General features: G+C 39.8%; 1 protein-coding gene across 5 annotated transcripts in view; it reads left to right on the forward strand.

Moving 5' to 3' along the window:
* gramd1a (GRAM domain containing 1A) overlaps positions 1-18,774 on the forward strand; it is a 32,122-nt gene that overhangs the window by 10,901 nt on the left and 2,447 nt on the right. For all 5 annotated transcript variants that reach the window (XM_038710770.1, XM_038710772.1, XM_038710773.1 and 2 more), the window contains 17 exons: positions 434-650; positions 1,623-1,643; positions 1,905-1,989; positions 2,174-2,277; positions 2,488-2,583; positions 2,920-3,000; positions 4,409-4,527; positions 5,333-5,627; positions 7,758-7,911; positions 8,862-9,008; positions 10,442-10,563; positions 11,536-11,678; positions 13,692-13,795; positions 14,752-14,982; positions 15,321-15,405; positions 17,527-17,634; positions 18,638-18,758. In XM_038710770.1, coding sequence (XP_038566698.1) covers positions 434-650; positions 1,623-1,643; positions 1,905-1,989; positions 2,174-2,277; positions 2,488-2,583; positions 2,920-3,000; positions 4,409-4,527; positions 5,333-5,627; positions 7,758-7,911; positions 8,862-9,008; positions 10,442-10,563; positions 11,536-11,678; positions 13,692-13,795; positions 14,752-14,982; positions 15,321-15,405; positions 17,527-17,634; positions 18,638-18,758 — 2,233 coding nt within the window. The remainder of the gene's footprint in view (positions 1-433; positions 651-1,622; positions 1,644-1,904; positions 1,990-2,173; positions 2,278-2,487; positions 2,584-2,919; positions 3,001-4,408; positions 4,528-5,332; positions 5,628-7,757; positions 7,912-8,861; positions 9,009-10,441; positions 10,564-11,535; positions 11,679-13,691; positions 13,796-14,751; positions 14,983-15,320; positions 15,406-17,526; positions 17,635-18,637; positions 18,759-18,774) is intronic.

The raw sequence follows: 18,774 nt of genomic DNA on the forward strand, positions 1-18,774 counted from the left end.
TGCATAGTGTAAAAAGATTTCTGTCAATTGTCTCTGTATCTCTGTCTTTACTCAAGTTCACCTGAAGGAAAACTAATTGAAAACAGCACAAACTCTCTGAAGCTCTGACTTGGTAGTGTTTTATTCTAAAGGAAACCGAGTTCTGTGTTTTGTAGTTAAACTTTTGGATTGGATAGTCTTAACACCCATTATTGAACGGCTTTAAAAATACCCTCACCATTTGGCTGCTGTCCAGCTGATAACACTTGCCTAATATGGCCTTTATCTAGTCTTCATTAGGCAATTTTAGATGGCATGATATTATCAAATAGTAAATGCCTGCAGCCTTTATTCATAGCATGACATTAGGCATTACAGGGCAAAATTTAGCAATGAAAGAGTTTGCTCTGTTCACATCTGAGCTAAATTTGTATCTGTCTTTTTTTGTCTCCAGTACGGCCAGTAACTCTCCACGCAGCACCCCCGGCAGCTCTCCCTCCCTGCGGCGCAGGGTCCTTGGGGGTGGCAGGGCCAGTGAGATCGAGGGAGGAGGAGAGAAGACCAGTGGTGGAGGAGGAGGTTCAGATAGCCCCCTGCCCTCCATACCTTCTGCTTCCTCCCTCACATCCGCCTACCCTCTTGCTTCTCGCCACTTCAGCCGCAATGCCAAGGTAACTCTGATTATCCACTTATCAAGGTCATCGTTACAGATGGGTGCTAAGCTTGAATGCTTAAACTACTGCTCCCCAAGAGGTCTGTAGATATGAAGACATGGAGAGATGAGGCTAAAGGCAAGAACTTAATATCAGGGATCCAGTTCAGACAAGGTATTGATATGTAAACTTTATGCAAGTAAAAGACTACAATCTTGTAGCGTGTCCTTATCAAGATAAAAGTTTCATGATTACTTTATAGAGTGTGATGTAAAACAGCATATAATAATAAGCAAGCAAACCATTGTGCACCATTCTGGCAAGACTTATCTAGGGTTGTGCAGAGGTGTGTCCGTGTTTATTTATGCTTTAGAACGTAACTGCCTGAAAATACTATTTGTCTCTGATTCACTGCTTTCTTCTTAACTTTCTACTAACTTTGCTCCTTCGCCTTCATTCGCTCTCTAGCTCACTCAAGAAGGGAAGGGACTAACTTTGAATTGCGTGTTTACAATCCTACTCATTCTGCCTTTTTTAAAGACCAAAAATATTTCTGGGTGGGAAAATGGCATTCCACTTTCATGCTAGTGAATTCTCATCTACACCAGATATCCTGCAGTGAATGTAAATGTTTGATTTAGCCGTGTGAGCTATTATAATGTTAACTGTTTCTGTAATTTTGTGTGACAGGCTCACAACAGCTTGTTAAACTATTGACTGTTCATTTCAGCTGGGTAGTGAAACGTACCTTTTAAAATGGAGAAGTGGTGATTGTTCTGACGCCCTAAGGTTACATAAAACAGGCTTAGCCTAGGGAATAGACTGGCAGAATCACATGCACTCAAATATCAAAGTGGGTTACTTCAACAACACTATGTATGCTGATAGATTTTTCGTACCTGTATAAAATCAGTTTGTACTGTAAAGTCTTTATTGTTGCAGATCATTTTGAGTACTGCTCACTACTAAATAATATTCTTTTCTTTACAGAAAATGCAGAGCTGGTACAATGTAAGTACAGTAACATGCATTCGAGGGTGCTTGATTTTCCAGATGCTTTTCTGATTTTCCTTCCAGACAGGTGGAACTAGTTGTTACAGTAAAATGCTAATAATTGGTGTTGAATAATTTTGTGTTTATCCTTTTGGTAAAAAAAGTGTTTTTCTCACTTGCTTAACCAAATATACAATCCAGCTCACTTCAGAATACTGTGAAGGCTAGTTATGAAGTAAAAACCATGTTCTCCTTTCTCTTTCCTGTCCTTACCCACAGGTTCTCAGTCCTACATACAAACAGCGGAACGAGGATTTTCGTAAACTCTTCAAGAAACTTCCCGATACAGAGCGACTTATAGTTGGTAAGTGGGACACATAAGTGTCAAAGGCATGTTGGCATATGATAAACTCTGTGCTGAGCTTGTGTGGGGAAGCTACACCATTCACTCAAGAAGATTAAATATCCAGCAAAACCCCTCACATAAAATCAACCTCTGGAATTGTTGAAATTGACCTCCTTTTTCTCTCCCCTGGATATTTCCTCAGACTACTCTTGTGCTCTGCAAAAGGACATACTACTTCAGGGTCGCCTTTATCTGTCAGAGAATTGGCTCTGTTTCTACAGTAACATCTTCCGCTGGGAAACCACTGTAAGTCATGCACACACTGTGTACACATATCGCACGCGCAGTCAAGCACATATCTGTTTAAACCTAGTTAATGTCACACCTGCAATCTGATAAGAAGTCCTTTTTAATGCACTTGTATGCAGATCAATATAGATACGCTCAGGCTCTTGGTGAGATAAGAAATACACACTGAAACATACACATGGAAAGTCTCTCTCCTTATCTATTCAGATCACTATCCTGCTGAAAGACGTGACTTCTCTGACCAAAGAGAAGACTGCCAAGCTCATCCCAAACGCCATCCAGATCAGCACTGACAATGAGAAGGTCAGACTCGAGCACAACAATATTTCAAAGAACTGAAGTATTTTAATTTTACTCCATTAAACCAACATAATATTTCTGTTATTAACACATTCTCTATCCTTTTACAGTTTTAAGTTAACTGCTGCTTCAAAACGTGTTTTTGATAGGGTTTTCTTTAAATAACCAATTTTTTTGCCAGGGAAGCAGTATGAAATTCCCTGACTCAACTTTGAACTTTACTGACAACGACAAAGAAAACATCCCAACAGAGAAAAAACACCTGTCAAATTTACTGTTAATATTTTCTTTCCTCCTTTTCCTCCCTCCTTCCTGTCCCACTGATGTTCAACCTCTCAGCACTTCTTCACATCTTTCGGAGCAAGGGATCGCAGCTTCATGATGATTTTCCGACTGTGGCAGAACGCACTGTTGGACAAGGTACAACCTCCTCTCCCACCCTCCAGGGGATTTATGCCGGTGCCTGGTGTGACACAGCTAGTAGTTAAGATCTTAGAATAGAATAGACATTTATTTGGACAGAGTAGGTGCAGAAACACAGCAGCTTAGTATTAAAGCACATGGCAACAGACAGCAAGATGAAACATGTGTAGGTGGAACATTACAAGATGTTGACTCATCACTGTCAGGTATTGACTTACTGTTTAACCTGCAAAAGGCTATCAAACAAATTACTAATTTGCTGCCAAGACCAATCATCAAATGCTGTAGTATGATTAGAATCAGTTACATTGTTAACTTCAAACTTACCCAATTTGGATGAAATGTGTAAAATGTAGTCTATTGTGAAGCACAATTCCAAAGTCTGACAATAAGAAAAGACCAACATATTGATTATTTGAATGTCATTGGTTCTAAAAGATGCATCTCATGTGATGCATGACCCTTATGGATTTATTCACTGTATTATGCAGGTATGCACTTTTTAATATGGCTGCTGTTGTCCCCACCACTTTTTGAAAGAATTTCTAAAAAATGTTCTGAAACATTGCTTGCAACAAATAATGTTTAATAACAAATGAATATGCTGTAAGAAAGTTTATTTGCACAACAAGAATTGAATAGGAATTGCAATGCAATGTAAATATAAAAGAAACAAATCTGTGTTGTTCAAAAAAACTAACCAAAAAACAAAACTAGCTACTGATTTACTGCATTATATAAAAAAACAAGCTGCTAATTACTGCATTATATTCCAGTATGTTTTCATATTCTGAATTGTCACCTGCTACCTGAATTTTGTGTTCACCATAAATTGGTGTCTCCAGAATGCAGGAAATTAAGTGTTTAATGCTCAAAATCGTCTGGGGGAGGCCCCCCCAGGGCCCACAATGGTATGTTTCATCAAATATCTTCTTGTCTTGTTCTTGTGACCCCAAGATTGTGCACCATCACATCTTATGGCCTAAGTGTTTCGTAAACTGAGCCCTTAAATGTCCCAATCACTTTTCAACACAAAATGACGCCCTTGAGTGACCGTGTCCTGACTGGTTGGATGTACTTATTTTTATTGACTTAAATGTCACCTAATCTGTTGTTCAACTCATTAACAGAATTAATTGGTATTCGAGGGGCATTGATAATTAATCACAACTGTCACACTATATTTCACAGATGACACATGAACAGAGGCGTCTCAGACTTCTGATTACGCCTCTCTGTATCGTGTAGTCAGGGGTAGAGCTATAATAAAGTATGGCAATACATTAAAGAATTTCCCCTCGGGGATCAATAAAGTATTTCTGATTTCTGAGATCAATGTACAAATCACTCATTTTAGTTTGATACTGATTAACTACTTAACAAGAGTTTTGTGTTTATTTTGCAGTCTCTATCCCCCAAAGAGCTCTGGCACATCGTACACCAGTGCTACGGCACTGAACTGGGCCTCACTAGTGAAGACGACGACTATGTCTCCCCCACCACCGAACATATGAATGGCCTACTGTGAGTGTGTAAAAACATGCCCTGTATACGGTGCAGTGCATGTTATTTGAGAGTTTTATATTGGTGATGTATGTGTGCAGGCATGTTAACACACTTAACAGACTGAAAGAGTAGCTAAGTAGTTTGTGTGAGGGGAAATGTGTAATTGGTTATTTCTTTCTGTGTCATTTGTTTACATTTACAATTTCTAAGTAACATTTTTGATGTAATGCTTGTGTCAGCTAGAACAGGAATATGCTCTTCTATTTATTTCTTTTTTCCCCCCTAAATACTATTGATTGTCAAATAAATAAAACCCACTAAGCATCAATAATCATGGTGATTCTGCCTTTGCTAGTGCTGGGAATTTTGTTTACATTAAAACATTTAATCATCAGTTATGTAAATTACTTCCTTACTTAAATTACAAGTTTATTGTGGTTACTTGCAAAAAAAAGAAACAACAAAAAACATAAATACCCCCAGAACAACTGACATTTAGCCTGAGGGGGTATTTTTCTATTTCTTCAGTCTTTAACCAAATAAGTGGATTCTCACTTATTAGGAGGGTGTGTGTGTGTGTGTGTGTGTGTGTGTGTGTGTGTGTGTGTTTTTGCCTCCAAGTCATTAATTATTAATTTAAGTTTCATGAACCAGTGTTTTTAATGTCAGCTAGCATTAAGTGCCCGGTTAGTTAAAGATTACCCACTGCTGGCCCTAAATTCTCTAACAAACACTTGGCTCTTTCTTTCTTTCTTTCTCTCACAGTGTGACTTTCTCTATATGCATCTCTGTCTCATTCACTTCCTCTCCATCCATTCTTCAGGCCAGGAGACGATTCAGTGTCGGTCACAGATCTACTAGACCTCAGCTCAGTGTCTGTTCCCTCCACGGGCAGCTCTCCCCCTCCGCTGGTGCCCTGCGGTCCAACCAGCTCTCCCTCATCTACCAACCTCGTGGGCTCCTCTCCGCCTTCCTCCGCCTCCTGTCTGCCCATAGAGGTGCCTTCCTCATCTGGACAAAGATTCACAACAGAACCCATTGAACTCGTCTCGCCCAGCTTGCTATTATCCTCCATTTCCACCAATGCCTCTGCCCCGGGCTCAGCTACTGCCTCCTTTGTGAGTGTTCTTCTTGACATCCCCACGTACTTAGGCATACAAAATTGCAATAGCTAGTCTTCAGTGCAGTGTGATGCATAGTCTGGTGAAATTCCAGGTCTTTTTTTAAATTATTGCTTCATTAGCAAGACAATTGTTCAAGAATGAGAGACCTGCACCACCTACAACGCTGCCATCATTATGCATATTGGGAAAAAATACAGGTTATTCCATACAGCTATAGACTGTCCCAAATGCTTAAACAAAGAACCAACTTTCACTTTAATAATCCGTTTCAGCACAGACAGAGAAGATGTATCCGCTGAAAAATTCATCTGCTTCTGCTGGTGGTGTTTCAAGATGTCAGCTTGATATTTGTAGACAGCTGGTTAGCTAGTGTTAGCTACATGGCAGGGATGGACTGAATAAAGTAGAATCTACACACTGCTCCAGCGACTCCCATGGCTTCACATCTGATAACCAAAGATAATACCTCATCATTAAACTCAAACCAAGAGCTCACATCACTTTTATTTCAGTCTCCCTCTTGTAACTAAAAAGACGTTGTTTGGACAATGTTTATTGCACATAATGTATTATCTGAATTTAAATAGTAAAAATTGGTGTGAAGCTTTAGACACGTAGGATCAATGAATAATTATCTCTATCACTCATGATGTGATTGGTTGCACAGATGGAACATAATTCCTGTCATACAGGAGATTATAAGTTAATATTTTTGAGTGAGCAGGATCATCGTGCAGCTGTAGAGTGTAGTTAGAATGTGAGTTATTTTTTAATAGTCAGCACATAGGCTTAACATGTTAGACTATCATGCTTCTTAATCTGTCTTTTAAATCTTCAGCTATATTTTTCATCTTCAGTTGCTGGTCCCTGTGTTTTGTCCCTGTCAGATTTAAAGCTGATCAAATATATTTAAATTAAAATTTAGGCTACAGCTTAATAAACAGTCAGAATCCACCACTTTATCACCCATTAAGGAAATGTAAGTGTGGTAAATGATGAGTTAATGGACAACAGAGGAAAAAAGCTTACTTACTGACACTTTTCCTACACTCAAGCTGTTTGTTCTGTAGATAAATGTGCGCAGTTTTTATTTACTTGTTGCCATGGTGAATCAGACTATCGGCGCTCCATTGATGATGGCTTTTTTTAAATCCCCACGCACAAATTTAACTCATTGAAACATAGTGAGGGCTGATTGAACTGACTCTGACCAGCTGTTCTGGAACTGAAAACAGTGTTTTCCACCTCAGAGTTCATCAACTCACAGTTCAAGGTTTGGCTCAGAGTTTGTTAAACTTGCTTCTGACACAGGGTCCTGGTGGAATCTGTGTTTGTGTAATGTCAGTGTGTTAACAAGTAAATCATTTGTACGCTTGCAACATATACAGCATGTCCAGTACAAGCTGCCATTATTAGTGCTTAGTCATTTCATTTTAACACTCAAATTGATGTACTACTTTAATCTGTCTGCTGGAGTTGTTCTCCTCAATCATCTATTCACTCGCTCTTGAAACACTGCTGACATGATCCTTCTAGAATATCTCTGTCTTGTAAAACCCTGATCCAAATCCTGTCTATACATGTGATTTTTATTTTTATTTTTTATTAACTGGATTCAAATTACTGTAGTGTTTGGAACAGTCACAAAATAAATATAGGGCAACACAGCTTCTGTGCTTCAATAAAGGCAAACATAATGCATTTAATTTACATTTAAAAACGCAATTATTATTAATTAAGACATAATAAAATGCAGTAAAATATAATACAAATAGACAAAACATTCTTGACAGGAAATACAGGCTGTATATAGGTAAGATAAGTTTTAAGAAATTTTTTGATTAGTCCTGTGTCCAATCAGTTCTGCTCAAAAACAGCTGCTGTGCTCGTTTCCCTGGCAGATCAAGCCAAAGCCAAACTGAAGGGAATAAATGGAGTGCTGTGTTGACTGTGTGTCAGTCTCAGATTAATTGCACGGTTGCAGTGGTATGTCTGCTCAGGCCGCATCAACACGAGGTCAGCTCAGCTGAGGCCTCTTTACTCTCAAGTCATATGACAATGGGGTGATTTCCCTACAAACCTCTTGCTAACTCTGGTGCACTTTTTCCCCCCTAACTGCATCAGAGTCTGGAAGAGGGAGGGGACAGCCTGTCCGAGTCAGCCAATCACATGCTGCCCCCGCAAACCACCTCTCTGGGAAACCTCTCCTCATTGGACATCACCAACGATGATGAGCTGCCCACAGACCCCAGCAACTCCTCCGACACGCAAGAAGAGAGTGAGTGTTTTATTTGGGTGAACAGACCACAACAAGAACCCAGTAGAGATGGGGAAAGTGTACTTTTTTATGAATATTAGATTAGAGGACATGAGGACACTTTTTGTTTTGTTTAATGATATACAGTGTGAACTAAAAATCAGTGGAAACACTTCGCTTAGTTGTTCTGAACTTGCAGCCAAAGTACCATAAGGGCAAGGCTTTTAAAAATCAACCACATGTGAATGGGGTTGCAGATTCAGTGTCAGGAATCATTGCAACTTAAAACTTATTTTGATAAACTCTCATGGGATGTCTTTTATGCTTTTATACTATTTTTAAAGGCTGGTCTTCTATTTGTGGTGTCTTCTGAATTTACTGTGCTCATTTAAGGTTGTTCAGCTTTACTGTGAAATAATTTTGTCTTTATGAAAGTGCTAAAGTTTAGTATTTTCCCTTTCTTCACTTCTCTGTGAACAACACATTCCCTTCTGCTTGATTGCTTCCACCTCTTCTTCCTACCACGTCAACAGTAATTGTAGGGAAGCTTTTTCAAACACTAACATGGAGCGATTTACTGCTCTGTGTGTGAATCTGCCCTGAACTAAATCAAAAATGCTCAGTAGGCCATCACCCATTCAGGAATATGCAAAGACACAACCGCATCTGGGTTTCCCCTGAATTAATTTGCATTAAAATCCGTATCACAGCTGGAGGCAGTGTGATTATTAAAATGTAAAATTTACCTATATTACCAACATATATACATAAGTATGTACTCCGACATAAGTTTAACATTACATTTGGAGGCATTTTTACAACAGGAATCTGCACGAGATTCACAACTCGGAACATAACAGGGATCTTAAACCACAGCTAAAATATAGTGTGTACTAAATTAACCAGAAATGGGAACTGAAACACAATCTAAAGAAAAGTGAATCTTTTCTGTCTTTCGTCCTGACCTTCAGGTGAAGTGGAGTCGTTCTGCGCTGACCTGAGCGGGCGGCTACACATCAACACGGCCGTCCGCATGAGTGTAGACAAGCTGCACGACCTGATCTTCTCTGCTGACACACACTTTATCCAGCACCTCTTCTCCCAGCGACACTTTACTGGTGGGTTAAACACAAATATGATGGTCAAAACTGTGTAACTGTTTGTACACAGTTGGTATGTAAGAATACAGGTTTTCTCTAGGGTTACACAATTGCCTTTGATTTTTAATGATGGATTATTAAGGCACTTTTTGTTTTTATTGGCTCATTGAACCCATGTTTGAGTTCTTTCTCATGCTGTGAAACTGTGACTTTGACTTTGACATTGCCCAGAATGCATTTCAGCATTAACTTATTGCATAATATAAAACGAAAGAGAGCAAGTTTTTCCTGTTAAGACAGTGACAGTTATGACCTGGTATTTGTTGTTGCTCTGCTGCTTACTGGACTATTGAGGCTGCTGTCTCATTCATTCTTTGTCTGGCACTTAAAACGGTAGTTTGCCGTTGATGCTGTTGATATTGTGCCATTTTTCTGCCACTAAGCTCAGCAGTAGGTAGCACTGCATCTATTTGTGTTGTTTCCACAGTGTTAATTATACTTAGTTCACACCTGCAAACATGTCATCATCTACATTTTCTTAAACTGTGGTTTCTGGTGATGTTTTGTTGCTCTAAAGCAGCTGTTTGGGTCCAGCTGATAACTTCAAAAGTAGTAGTAGAAGTAGCAGTAGCTTTATTTGTAGAGCACTTTTCAGTATAGGTAACAAAGTGCTTTACAGTCAATGTAACAACAACAATCAAATCAGCAAAAACAAGTCAGGATAAAATGACACCTATAAATAAGAATAGGCCTCACACAGTGGTTTACAACATCACACAGTAAAAGCCTTTTTTGTTATAATGTATGTTAAGAAGTTACATAAAACCAGTAACGGACTGCGAGCTGTACCCCCCAAAACCCAAAGATATGCTGTAGCCCACTGTATTGTGCCACTAATGAGGGTGCCACACTGGCTGTTTACGCTGTGTTAATCACTCTCCATCATTGCTCTATCTTTTCTTTACCACATTTTCAGGCCCTGCTTTGACACTGTACAACTATTATTTTAGTTGATAGACAGACAGATAATCGAGGTCATCTTTGCAGAAATGCACTTTGTATTTTGGAAGTGCCTCTGTAGTGGTTTAAAAGAGGACAGCGGTGGACCTGTGGAGTTGATTTGGTCAGTGCCTACCCCAGTTGGAGGCCCTGCCCGCTTGGGAACATTGTGTAGCTCTAATTGGGGCATTTCTTTCTTCTCTCTCTCTTTTTTTTCTTATGAAGGAGCGTGGATTGACCTCTCTTTTTCCGTCTCTCTCTTTCTTCAACCCCTCTGAATCACATGGTCTCTATCCTTTTCATTTACAAATTATCAACCTCTCCTTGGCTTTCTCTCTCTCATTTTCACAAAATCTCTTGGGACTTTTTGTCTCATGTTCTCTCTTGAGTTGCTCATGTTCTCCGTTTCTTTTCTCTCTCTCTCTCTCACTCTCTCTCTCACTCACTCACAGACCTGTCGGTAGGTGAATGGCAGCAGGACAGCAGCAGTGGGAATACCAGCCGTGTGCTTAGCTACACCATCGCCCTCAACAACCCCCTCGGCCCCAAGACTGCCCCTGTGGTGGAGACGCAGGTCAGTCCATGACAAACGCCTGCCATTTTTTGTTTAGTTATTTAGCCCTTTTGCACACGGGCTTTGCTAATGGCAAATAACCAGATAGAAACACTATGCTTATTTAGCTGGAACTTGAGTGAAACTATTATTTAAGTTGTATGTAATGTGTCTTGGGGATCTTTAAATTTTAGCTTTGTAATGGTTGGAGTTTCAGGCCCAGTTAGGGGTTCCAGTGCAGATGTCAGTTACTGAAAGTGATAATGTATTGTAACAAAAACCACTAATCTTACGCCTCATGAAAACAAATCAAGAATTTATTACATAAATAATTTGGAAATAAATGTTACATCTGCTCAGACCATTGCTGCCATAAAATTGCTATAAGACTAAGACTATATCTTTACAAGTCCTTCAGTTAAAAGATACTAACATTTTGTCAGACATTTTAAATCATTCAGAATTAATCAGTCTTTGTAGCACTTGTGTTAAAGTGCAAAAACTTACTGTTGAAATGTTGTGTTGTACTTTTTCCTTTTTATACTGAATACAAAACATAAATCATCAGAAACCCACAGAGAATGAAGGCCGGGTTATGCTAGAAAAGAAATGGTTTGTATGACATTCTGTCAGACCATGTCAGAAATCAAAACTCCAAATGGCCACACAGGAGGGCGAAGTGAAAAGCCACCTGAAAGGAGGAGACGTGAAATTGTTTATTGTTAGACGTGATCTATAGTCATAGTGTTGCACTCGGTTGTTTACATGAAAAGTGAAAGAAAAATAATGGGGTGGAAAAAAGAGCTTGAGAGAGAAGTTCAAACCCTGCTTACTTTCTCACATCCACACAGCTGCCAAATCATAGCGTGAAGCGACAGTGAATATTAGATTATGGGTTTCAGAAAGCTGGAAATTGTTGGACACAGCCCCCACACAAAGGTAACTAATAAGTTTGCATACTATTACATACTCCCCTTTTCTTCCTGCTTCCAGACATTGCATAAAAGCAGCACCAAGGGCGAGTGCTTTGTGGTGGACTCGGAGGTCATCACTTCAGGCATCCCCTACCAGGACTACTTCTACACTGTCCACAGATACTGCCTCACCTCCATCAACAAACACAAGAGCCGGCTCAGGTAGGTTTGTAGTTGTTTTATTCATTTATATCCATCTAGGTGGGATTTTCTTTAACTTTGGGATCACCCATTGACTGTAAAACAGTTTTTACAATACTTTCATGTTGGATTTGCTGCTCTCCTATGAGAGCTTATCGGATTTCATGACAGATCCTGTTACTGTTTCATGATGATAAATGTACAACTTTGACTCAAAGTTACAATTTATGTTTAGATACAACAGTTAATAACGGTTTCATCCTTGATTTTGATAAAGGATGAAGAAGGGACCTGACACATGACTTCAACTAATGATTTTTAATAAACATCATCTAAGCATAATCAGCTGCATCACATTAAAGCCAGTAAGATAGTGGTGTAAAAAGGGTAATAGGATGAGTGGGGAAATATATGTGGTACTGTTCTGAGGTGCTAAAGGAACCCTAAATATAAACCAAAAAGCATTGAAAGGGCAGCAAACACTGACTTATCGTATTTACCTGAGCAGCTGCTTAGAACAGCAGTGAGTTTTCCACTTGCCTTGTCTCCTGCAAAGGGAAACACGACACAAAAATCCAAACAGAGCAGAGAAAGCACCGCCAAGTTTGATCACCTCTTTACATTTGATCTATAGGATCCTTGTTTACACGTGTGCTCTCGGTTTGCAGCAAAATAGATGATGCAACCTGTCTTGAGTGGGTAAGTCCCTCAGCCTGGGGACCAGAAAGTCTCGCTGGTATGAAATGTCCCATCAGAGCCTTCTCTTGCTGTTTTCGTAGATGTCCCTTGCTGCTTTTGTGATACTTGAAAAAAGCTAGTTTGAACACTGAACAGCTACTGATGATGTTGCTTTTTTTTTTTTTTTCTTCTCCAGACATTATTTGCCAAACATATTGTATTTGATTTGATGACACATCAGCATGTTTCCAGTACAAGTACAAAAAGGTTTAAATATCATTGGCACAAGTCTTGTGTGTCTGTTAGCATCTCAGGATCAAAGAGCAAAGGCATCATTCTCACACAGAGGAAGAAAAAGAAAATACAGACACAGTCGTTTTTCCACTCACAGTAGCCTCAATAGACTGTTATGAAATATGGCCGCAAGATATGGCTCATTTAAATAAGGGCTTTCACTGGCTTCCTGTCTGCTTCTCAATATCCGTAACTGTCTCACTAGTTGCCTTTTTTTTAATTAATAATCTGAATAGAATCCAAAATGGAATAAACTGGCTCTAATCAAACTATTAATTTAGCCAAAATTGATACTTTGTTTATAAAGCTAATAATGGAAAAGGCTGTTAACCTTATAGAATTACTTAAAACAATAAATTTGACCTGGAAAGACAAACCACTATCAGTTCTACTGTTCGTCATTTACAGCATCTCTCTAGCACTTTGTCAGAGTGGTGTGTCTTTCTCCCAAAAAAGCACCTTTGGAACATGGAAACACGATGTCTTAGCCATTAAGTTTACTTAAGCCCTCATGTAAAAACTTGGATTGATCAGTTTCAAAGAAAATTAGGAAAGCAGGAACCACCTCAAGTTCCCGCTCGTTATGAGGCTCAGGTTCAAAGTCATCGGAAATGTATGATATAATTAACTGAGAACTGTTCTGATTAATTTTAGATCAATATTCATAGTTTTCAGTCACGTGACATGCGCGGTGACCTGGACGGCAAAACAACAGACCAACATAGCGGCTCACACCATGACTCCCCGTAGAGACGCCTGAAAAACAGTCAAATTTTATTTGGAACACCTTTCAACTTAAGAAAAAGAAATATATGAAATATATATAAATATATGAATGCAAAGTGTCGGGAACCTTGTGGGAACATTTTGGCAATGCAAAAGTAACAAACTCAAAGTAACAGTGTATCACTTGCTTATTGGTTGGCAGGCAGCGGAAAATAACGTCTTTTTTGCCCTCCAAGGGAGCGTTTTCCCTGGAATGTGATGTGACGTGAAAACTTTTATTAAATTGTCTGTCAATGTATGTTTTAAACAGGATTTGTTTGCCTTTTCTCTTCCCAGAGTTTCCTCAGACATCTGCTACAGGAAGCAGCCGTGGAGCCTGGTGAAAGCATTGATTGAAAAGAACACCTGGAGCGGCATTGAAGAGTATTACAGACACATGGGTGAGTCACGTGGTTGGCCAAGTCCAGTGTATCTCTGTGTGTCTGTGGAAACCAAATTGACCTATTCAGGCAATTTTCTCTTTTGTGCATAACCAAACAAAAGCAAAGTGAAACTGCATGAGCAGGGAATATTTGATATGAAAGCCCAAATGCACAGTTTCATGTTGCAGATCATATAACACAAGAGGGCTACTATTGTCCTATTTGTGTGTTTTAGCCTCAATATATTTGCCAGCATCATGTATCTGTTAATAATGCTTTTGAGAGTGACTCTTAGTTCTTTGTTTTTAGATGAAGGAATGATTTTCACCATCTATACAAAACATTTTTTTTCAATGGCTTGCTTTGTATTTAGCAAAAGAAAATGTAGTTTGCTTATTGTTACCTTGTTTGTGCTTCACTGTGCAGAATCATGTATGTGCGAGTTTGATGTTAGAAGGCTGTGTTGACATTCATCTGTTGAAGGAGGAGGGTTTATCTGTGCTCATCTTCAATCTGAGTTAATACATGTACCTACGACTTTGAAATCAGAACTTGTTAGGAAACCACTTGTGATCCAATATGCAATTTATGCAAGTGTGATGTTGAAATTTGAAACAGTCGGCGCACGTACACTGAGAATGGACTTTTTACTGAAGTAGGAGACATCTTGTGTCCAGGCGTCAAACATTTGAAAAACATTTTTTAATGTGTCCTAACATGTCACTACTTTTCCCACATAATATGCACACATAATTCATCTAAAATGTTTCTTAAATGATGTCTGGTCAAAGGATAAAATACCACGTATTCAGTACCAGTGTTTGGTTGTTACAGGTTTTGATACTTAAGTGCTTCTGGCACAATTTAGTTGGTGTATTCTGATTGGCCCGTCTGTCCCTGTCTCTGTTCCTCCACCTTACCCTCCTGGATTGTACTTTAATTACCCCGTCTCTTTACTTTCCCCCCAAATGCAGAGAATGAGGTGTGCAAGCTGGAGACGCTATTGCAGACTGACGTTTCCGTGGTAACCACAGGTGAAGCGGTGGGGGCCGACGCTGCCAAGACCCCGCCGGCCCTGCGCCGCCGCAAACGTGCTTGCTCTCGGCGGCAGGGCGAGAAGGAGAGAGAGAGGGAGGGAGGAGGCATGGGCACAGGAGACCGAGGGGACAGAGGAGTCGGAGAGGACAGGGACAGGAGAGACACCAGTAAGTCCGCCAGGATGCAGTTGTAGAAATGTTTTGAGTTGCTGCTGGAATTCCAATCCTTGCCACCGACGTGACGGGATCATTGACAGAAAGCCTGAATCCATCTTCTGTGCCATAGAACCCTCTGGTGGTTCTCTTTGGAGCTACATGACAGAAACATCAGCCTTCGGTCACTGAACATTTTACTGGGATCTTTTTGCTGTTTATGAACTGAAACGATAGTATTTTTAGTGGCTGTAAACATTCTAATTTTGATAACCTCTGTTAGAAATTTACACGGTGGGAACCTTGATCACTGAAAAAGTTTAGCCTTTTATTTTTATTCATTTTTTTTTTAGGTGCTCCGTATATCAAGCTGGGAGAGCGCTCACGTGGTGGAGGACCCAACAGTATATCCACTATCCTCCTCATCGTCAGCTTCATGTAAGTTAAAGTGTGCTTGTGCTGCGTGTTTGTGGCATTGTGTCCATGAATAACCGCTGACTTTCTGAATCCCTGTTTTCAGCTTCCCTTCGGGCTATTTTTACTCAAGATCATTTGCGGCATGTTTTATCTTTTACTGCACGCTGATCATATGAATCTTGTGTTATGTTCACTAGTCATCTCACAAACAATGAGTTACTCATTAACGAAGATAAATAGACTTTCTCTAAATAGAGAGTGGTTGTGAGATGTTATGTAAGAAAAGGATTTTCTGAGTGTGCAATTATAAAATGGATTTTAGTGCAGTCTACACAGAGAAGCAGCTGTGTGTCATTGCATGTGGACCTCCTTCTTAGTAATACAGTAAGTCCTTTCCTATTTTGTGTAATATAGATGGATTTTAGTGGTTCTTTCCTGATCAAATCCACGGTTTGATTGTATATCTAATTATATTTGCTTCCTGCTGTCTTGGTTCTATTCTGTCTGAATGCTCCCTCATTCAGACACTTTCTTCTGCATACTAACAGCCTCACAATGCCTTTTTTTGCCATTTCTCTTCTTTTCCCTTCCTTTCTGCAATACTTCTTGAGCATAGGATCTGTATCAGGTTCGTATGAGAGGCTTTGATTTTATACCACTGGCTACATAAAAAAAGAACTATGTAAATGATACAGGAAAAATCCACCCTTTGTATTTTTAACACAAATTCAACTGCCTGAGGGATTTTTAAGTAATTTGTTTTTAACAAAAAGGACTTGACAGAGGTTTGCTAACGACACACACACCAACTCCATGTATGTACGTGTGCCACTATATGCGTTCATGCTGCCATTTTGCTTTTGTATTTCATCCAAAAGCACCTTTTCACACTTGTAGTTCAGTTTCTTTGGTCCGGAACAAGAAACATATTTAATTGTTGCCTCTTTTAGTTCTGATCTGCTTCATGTTCGCACTGAGAAACGAAACAGATTCCATCGACTGACTGAGTCATGCAGCACTTTACTGTGTCTAATAGTTTTCATTTATCATCTTTAGAGTTTACGAAGAAATAACTCATCATGAGCATTATTAATCGAGACTGCAACTCATTTAACAATATTGAGGACAGTTACTGTGTGGTCACTACATGTCATTTTAAATGAGGGTGAGCCAAAGTTCAACATAGGTCTGTTTTAATCCTTTTTACCTTCTGATTGTTCAGGGAAAATCCCCACACTGATGAGCTGATGCACATCTGTATTACCATTGTTATTTACATAAATATAGATCGCTTTATTGACAGTTCATGACCAGATATCTGCTGTCATAAAATCCTGTGGTCCACTTGTAATTGGACCCTCCTTTTCATTCATTTCATTCACCATCTGGTTGTTAGCACCAGAGTTTGATTGACAGTTGTCACAAACTGGGCAAATGAACCAGAGTTTGTATGAACTCAGTCGAACAGCTTTGGTGTGGAAGCACCATCATGCTGTTGTGTAGAGTAAGGGAAAGTGTTTTTGGTCAGCATACTTTTCCTCTACCTGATTTATGTACTACCTGTTCAGTTAAACATCTCCTACATTTCCCAGAGTGACTTTCAACAACCTTTTTAAAGAATAGGACGTGACTAGTTTTCATCTGTGGGCTGAACGTGACGACGCTGAAATGGGCAGCTATAGCAGAGCAAGAAAAGGGTTAGCAGCCTTTCCTCAACACACATGGTTTGTGGCTGCATTGCATTCTGGTCTATGGTAGCTACCCCCAACGGAGAAATTGCTGCATGTCAGTAATGTGTGATTATTGACAACACTAGTCCTTTTTCAGGCATTAAACTGGAAATATTGCATGTCTTCTACTTTTGAGCAGTTATCAATAGGAGCAAAAAATCTGCACAGAAATAGTTAAACAGTAATAGTTGTTTACATCACTGACATTTGTGTCAGGGTGGATTTTTCCTGCAATAAACTTGCATCGTGTTTTGAATAGGTGCTGGGTTGTGTGACAAACACTGAAGGATTTGTGCCTATTGTTTGTTTGTTTTTTGCGATGAGTATTAGCATTTTACTGTTGATGTCCTACTGATGTTCTCTTTTCACACCAGTCAGTAAATTAAGACAATTCTCTCTCTGTTCCTTTCAGTCTGGTGGTGCTGGTGGCTCTCAACATGCTGCTGTTCTACAAGCTGTACGCTCTGGAAAGGGCGGCCCATACACTGGAGACATGGCACTCCTACTCTGTTGCTGACAGGTAAACAAACCACGCTGTTTTTCATACAAATAGAGACTCTATTATGGTGTTAATTGGCGTAAGGTTCTTCTTGTGGGATCTGAGGTGTGAAATATCCCTCACAGTTTTAAGTTACTGCATAGCAACAAATCATCTCTTGCTTTTTGTGAAGTAAATGCAGTGGAAACTGCTTATGGTCATCACATTTATAAGCGGTTGATTATTATAACCACATTTTAAGACAGTTTATGCTACAGACAGACAACTTGTTTGTAACATTTGCTAATTGCCAAGCTAACATTAGCTGTGCTTGTATAAAACATGCAGGATGACAGACTGAGGACAGAGCAGACTAAATGAACCCTTTCTACATGTTTACCTTACAGACAGGTGTACTGATAAAGTATTGTCTTCTTACTCGTGAAGGTTTTATTGCACATAACGAGCGGAGCTGTTGGCAACTCGTAGTTTGGAGCTAATTTAACTTCACCGTCTCCACAGCGACAGAGCGGCGTCTGCGTCTCTCTCTGCAGGGCGCTCTGTGTGTGTGTGTGTGTGTGTGTGTGTGTGTGTGCGCGACAGAGAGCAGCAGAGGCTGCAGCCTGATAAACAGTCCCAGGCCTGTTTTAATACCAAGTTTCGGTGCCAACAATAAATAAACATTAGTTTTCTTATCCATTGTGTTTCAAGATAATTCAGATTTGACGCTCGAGACATAACTACATTATAGGACCCACTAGTCTCGATAGCAGTATTGATAAGCTCAGACCATATTGATTTTCGGGTTTTGAGAAATTTTGGAACCGGGTCTTATCCCCATCCACTAATGTTGCTCCATATGTGCTGGATGTGTAAAGAGATTTTACAGCTTGTTTCTGCTGCCCCTGGTGGTTCACAAAATCCCAAATTGCAGGTTTAAAAAATACGACCATACTACTGGCCATTTTACTGACCCTGCACTTGTCTTCTTATCCTTTTTCCTCCTCCACCCCTTTCTCCTCTCCTCTTTTTTTCCTCTCCTCAGTCCTTTGCCTCAGACAGCTGGAGAGTGGGCTCAGGTCTTGCAGCTTCAGAGGCAGTTTCACCAGGCTCAGCTCAGCAAGTGGCAGCAGATCCTGCAGTCCTCGGTCACACTTCTCGACCAGGTAGGTGTGTGTGTGT

This window comes from Micropterus salmoides, unplaced genomic scaffold (assembly GCF_014851395.1).
Source record: "Micropterus salmoides isolate LMB-PRFRI ecotype aquatic unplaced genomic scaffold, ASM1485139v1 Ms_hic_scaffold_11, whole genome shotgun sequence".
NCBI lineage: Eukaryota > Metazoa > Chordata > Actinopteri > Centrarchiformes > Centrarchidae > Micropterus > Micropterus salmoides.